The following is a 5830-nucleotide window of genomic DNA, read 5'->3' as shown; positions in this document are numbered from 1 at the left end:
TTGTGGAATATAATTTATTATTTTTTATCATTTACCTTGATATTATTTTTGGATAAATTATGTTCTATGGCCCTCCAAAATTATTAAATGTTTGAATTTGGTCCCTCTATTTTGTATATTATTTTTTATTCCTCTAATTTTGAAATGTATCTTTCTTTTCCTTCTAAATTTTAAAGATATCACTTTTATCCTTGAAATGCTTTAAATAGCGTTTAAAACAAAAAAAAAATATCAAAACTAGAAATGCCAAAATAACTACAAAAATTTAAAAGGACCAAATTTAAACATTAGTAATTTTAGAGGAACCTAAAACATTATTTATCCTTATTTTTTCATCAACTTTGTATTTATGCTACAACTTAAATTAATTTTAGATATATAATATTACATTTTTTATTTATGCATTAAAGTTTATTTGGGCTCCCCCATATTTTTAGTTGAAAACTGCTTGGGCACCTAACATTTTTGCTGGTAGACCCAATGGTTTTATATCAAAAATGCCCTTATAGACATTTTCGGTTATAAATAACAAATTAGCTTTTTAACTTTTTGCATAAAGTCGTACTTCCTTAGTGTAACTTGATTTTGTTAGCGTCCTTTTGTGAGTATTTATTGTCGTCGGTGATATACGTGCGTACGAATATACAGTAAAGTTCGGTGGTTTTTCGTCGCCAGAGAAGAAGAGATGTGTATTTTTTTTAAGAATAGGGATTGACAATTCGTATGAACCATATGGATTGTCAATCCGTATGTTTTGAAAATTATAATTTATTTAGAAGTTTTTTATACATTTAATTTATTTACAAAATTTGATAATTAAAAAAATTTAATATTTAACCAAATGTTGTATATAGATGTTTATTATAGTAATTATAATTAAAAAAATTGGTATTTTATTGAATGATGTATTTGAATGTTTATTACAATGATTGAAAATTAAACAAATATGGTATTTAATTGAATGATGTATTTGGATGTTTATTACAGTGATTAAAAATTAAACAAATATGATATTTAATTGAATAATGTATTTAGATGTTTATTACGACAATTGATAATTAAACAAATTTGGTATTTAATTGAATGATGTATTTAGATGTTTATTATTGTGATTGAAAATTAAATAAATTTGGTATTTAATTGAATGATGTATTTAGATGCTTATTTATGTAAAAAGAAAAATACATTATTAGAATTAATTGTAATAAGGTCAAAAAATACATTAGTAGATTTATGTTAATAATATATTTTTTTTACATATGTAAATTTTTATTAAACATGATTTTTATTTACAATTTATATATGTAAACGAGTTAATTATTAGATAAAAATTAATTATCACAAAAATTATTATGTAAATTTACATGTGCATTAAATATACATATTTTTTTTAATGTTATATATAGTGATATTAATTATTTTATAACATAATTGATCTATTAGACCAATTGGTTAGAACATTGTGCTAATAATGTGAAAGTCATATGTTTGATTCATGTTTGGATCATTAATTTTAAAATAATTCGTAAAATATATTTTTGAAAAAAAAAAGATCTAAGACTTACGAATTGTCAATCCGTATCAATTTTACAAAGGAAAAAAAATCAAAATTTCATATGTTATACTGGTGTCCTAGCAAAAATGCAGGGTGTCCAAAACAATTTTCTTTTTATTTTAAGCTCCGCCACTAAATAGCCTTTAAGTAAGGGCCCAAAATAATGACAAAATGACGGATCAATTCGATAACCTACGAACATACGTGAAGCAAGTCCAGGCTCATTTAAATGATGGACAAACCGGTTCAGTTCATTATGAACAGACAGTTATGGACCACATCAGTATTAATCCAGGGAGTGTTGCTAGGTGCACCCAGCATTTTTCAAAAATGCCAAAATTACCCTTGCTTAGTTTTCCACTTCCGGATCAGCTTAATCTGTAAGTCTCTTCCGGGTTAACTTGATCCGTAAGAGGAAAAAAAAATTATAATATACTTTTAAATACAACATATTTATTTATAATATAATTAAATCTATTTTTTATTTTATTAAATATAATATATTTATAAATATTGATTTATTATAAATAATTAATTTTTTAATATATTTTTTTAGAATAAATTTGTTTAGAAGATGATATTAAAATACTTACTCAGTCCCATTATAATTATTGTTTAAGGTTATTTTATACATATTAATAAAAATCAATAAATACATAAAGGATAATATTATAAAGAATTAATCATATCATTATTAATATTATAAAGAATATAAAAAAATAATTAGTATTATATAAAAAATTAAAATACTAACTACTTTACAATACATTTTTTTACATGATCATTAGTATAAGTGGGAAAATTGTAATTATAAGATAATTTAAAAATATTAGTACGTTATATACGATCTTAGATAATGAATGATGTCCATTTTTTGGTTAATTATTTTTTTTACACCCTTTTCAACTTCTTTATTTTAATTATATTTAAAGTTATAACACGCATGTATATAAACACAAATGGAATACACAATCAATGAAAATAAATAAAACTAACATTAGTAATAAAAATAAATAAAACCAACAATACTCATGAAATGAGTTCATGTACAATATCTGTATATACAAGGAATATCAATGTAAAATATGTATATAAAACTAAGCCTGATCAGTGCGCCGCCTGCGTCTACACCTAACGTATACTAGATGGTCCTGTGTGACACTCCTGGCCAATCTGAGGCATTCTTCGATCATCTCATGTGTCGATGAGCCAGGTGTGACCACCCCTAGACTCAGATGACGCTCCAACCGCTCAGCAATGTCATCACAAACTTTCTGTTACATACAAAACAAACTAATTACACAAATTATTATGCAAATATTGAGGTAAATTATTAGTATTACTTACCACTGCATGAAATGAGTTCATGTACAATATCTGTATATACAAGGAATATCAATGTAAAATATGTATATAAAACTAAGCCTGATTAGTGCGCCGCCTGCGTCTACACCTAACGTATACTAGATGGTCCTGTGTGACACTTCTGGCCAATCTGAGGCATTCTTCGATCATCTCATGTGTCGATGAGCCAGGTGTGACCACCCCTAGACTCAGATGACGCTCCAACCGCTCAGCAATGTCATCACAAACTTCCTGTTACATACAAAACAAACTAATTACACAAATTATTATGCAAATATTGAGGTAAATGACGTAAATTATTAGTATTACTTACCACTGCATGTCTGGGCTCCTCCGTAGATGTCGACGATGTTCCTGGCTCTGACACGCGAGGGATATCCGTCTGCGGGGCCTGAGGGACGACTCGGGGCTGCGGGGCGTGACCATGAGGTAGAGGATCTACTGCGTGGCCTGGTGTCATGAAAGGATGAGAGGTGCGAAAGAACCAGTCGATGTAGTCACTGGAACACGCCCCTGACACCACGCACACCTCACCTGCAGGTACGATATGATCCTCGTAGTGCATCCACCTGTCGTGTATATCATCATACGAGACCCATGAATCGACAGTTGAAGCAGGAATGGTCTGCGTGTAACCAAACTGTCGCACGACCCTCTCCGATCGGTAATACACAACAACAGGCCCCCAGCACAAGAGACCGGAGTAGCATGATCTGACGTGGAAGTCCCGGACCTCCCGATGCTCCCCATATGGGATCCAACAGACATCCGGAATCCGGAGTCGGTCCAGGCGCTCCCTATACGACGGCGTGCGTATGCTCTTCACGGTCTTCTTCATCGCAATCCACCTGCACGCACGCGGAGAAGCCTCGTAAATCCAGCATTACAGATGTAACATTCAAATTATAAACATTAATAATGAAAGTGTAACAAAATTTAAAGTTAAACATTGTTTAGCCTGAATGAATGAAAAACATATTTGTTACCTGCAGCAGTGTGATGTAACCGCCAAGCTGTCAACTGTGGCTCATGGATGCATCGTTCAGCTGGTCGTACATATGAAATAAAGCAGCCACTCCCCAAACGTACCTATCTGTCATACTGAGGTCCCGAAGGGCCTCTAAGTAGACAACATGGACATTGGTTGCACTCTTGTTAGCAAACAGAGTGCAACCCAGTAGGTGAAGAAGATATGCACGAGCCGCAGTTGTCCAATGACCTGCCTGGCATCGGCGCTGATATACATCACGTACCCATTGCAGGCGTACGTACGGTCCGTGACACTGGACTGTCTCAGCCCTAACAGACTCTGGAGACACCATCAGCAAGTCCACCAGCATCTGAACCGCATCATCCACGTGCAAGGGCTCAAATGCGTGAAAGTCGCCTATAACGGGAAGATGGAGAAGAGAGGAGACGTTGTCCAATGTGATGGTGAGCTCACCCACCGGGAGATGGAAACTAGACGTCTCCTGGTGCCACCGCTCCACAAACGCGGACAAAAGTCCCCGATCGCTGGTGTTTACCGAACACGCAATCAGAGGACTTAGTCCTGTACCAGCGATAAGTCCCTCAATGGCAGGGACAAGCCTGCCTAAACTTCCTCCCATGCGAGGATAACTTCAATTCAGGACGCTCCTGAATTGAAGTATAAAAGGAACGCAAAATTCGTTAAAATTATCATTTAAAGGAAAACTAATAGTATAATTTACAAGTAACTAAAAATAAATAGTATAAATACCTTTCCCGTCCATACACTGCAAGCAACGTGATCCGCATACGCTGTCAGCACAAATGGGTCGCTCGGACCACCCGAAAATCCCTGAGGCTAATCCTCAGCCGCCTCTGCGCCTGCGTCCGCAGGAATGTCCTCCACAGCAACTGGTGCCTCCATCGGGTCATCCTGAACGTCTGGGTCAGGGATGACTGACTCATCGACGTGATCCGCAGTCACAGCGACTTGCTGCCTCCGTGCGGATGCAGTAGGTCGTCGACGCTATGGAGCATCATCGGAATCATTATGATCTCCTCTGCCCACACCTCTGCGAGTGACCTGACCTAAGGCACGACCTAATCCTCTGGTCCTCACTATGATCTGCATTGAAATCATTGACTAAATAAATAAGCACACACTTGTGCTAAGAAATTTGGGCAAAGTGAAAGAGTATTTATGCTTTGTTCTAAGCTGAGATTTTGATGTGATTAAAGAAAGCACATCAAGCATGAGGTGCCCTTTCTTGGCCTCTGGCAATAGAGAGAAGTGCTAAAGAAATGAGGAAGAGGAAGGACAAGCCAATGTGACTCATGGTTGTCTCTTTGGTTTTGCGTAAATGACTTGGAAGCAGAAAAGGAGGTAGCTTTTGGAGGTTATATTAGACCTATACTCAAATTCTAAAATAGTATCAGAGTCTATCCTAGATTCACTCTTAGGCCAACCATACTTATCTACACTCTAGATGTATTTTCTTAGACATAGAAGGGTGTTATTGGATCACCCATATTTGTATCCACTCTAGATGTTTATTTCTAGGCATCAGGGGGTGTTGTTATTGGCTACTCACCTATGATCTAGAATGATTGTAGGGTTTATATGTCAGCATTCCCAAACCTTCATTTCCCTGCTACCACCCAATTAGCAATTTTTTGCTGTTTAAGAAATTAAGGATTTTTCTCCTGTATTCAAGTGGTACTAGTAGTCTAGTACGCATGAATAAATTCCAATAAGAATTTAACAAATGTATTCACTTGCCAGGATTGTTTTCCTATATGATTCAACCTTTTCAGTTTAACAATCAATAGTTTAAAATATCACTTAAAACGTTTTCATATTTGCTATTTTGCTGAAATTTCTGCAGGTGGAAAGGGCTATTAATGTAGCTGAAAAGCTCATAAGAGCATCCCCGGATGAAC

General features: G+C 34.9%; 1 protein-coding gene across 3 annotated transcripts; it reads right to left on the bottom strand.

Annotated features, from left to right (window-relative positions):
- Positions 1–2531: 2531 nt before the first annotated feature.
- On the bottom strand, positions 2532–5830 carry LOC114384522. Of its 3 annotated transcripts, XR_003660708.1 has the most exons (5): positions 4662–5830; positions 3907–4558; positions 3234–3768; positions 2903–3151; positions 2532–2829 (listed from the first exon to the last, which is right to left on the bottom strand). XR_003660708.1 is itself a non-coding variant. In XM_028344216.1 (4 exons), the coding sequence occupies exons 3-4, from the start codon at positions 3756–3758 to the stop codon at positions 2975–2977; spliced, it is 702 nt and encodes a 233-aa protein (XP_028200017.1). In that variant the 5' UTR covers positions 3759–3768; positions 3907–4558; positions 4662–5830; the 3' UTR covers positions 2532–2974. The 3 variants fall into 3 exon arrangements, 1 of the variants encoding a protein (XP_028200017.1); XR_003660709.1 differs by lacking the exon at positions 4662–5830 and having other exon boundaries at positions 3907–4610; XM_028344216.1 differs by having other exon boundaries at positions 2532–3151.

This window comes from Glycine soja, chromosome 14 (assembly GCF_004193775.1).
Source record: "Glycine soja cultivar W05 chromosome 14, ASM419377v2, whole genome shotgun sequence".
NCBI lineage: Eukaryota > Viridiplantae > Streptophyta > Magnoliopsida > Fabales > Fabaceae > Glycine > Glycine soja.
Note: the sequence above shows the minus strand (reverse complement) of the source record. Positions and strands in the feature narration are given on the sequence as shown.

Bases quoted from the DNA above. Each gene is read 5' to 3' on its own strand.
- LOC114384522 (XM_028344216.1), bottom strand. From the start codon at position 3,758: ATGAAGAAGACCGTGAAGAGCATACGCACGCCGTCGTATAGGGAGCGC. The intron at 3,152-3,233 runs GTAAGTAATACT...TGTATGTAACAG, and splicing joins AGGAGCCCAGACATGCAGTG to GAAGTTTGTGATGACATTGC.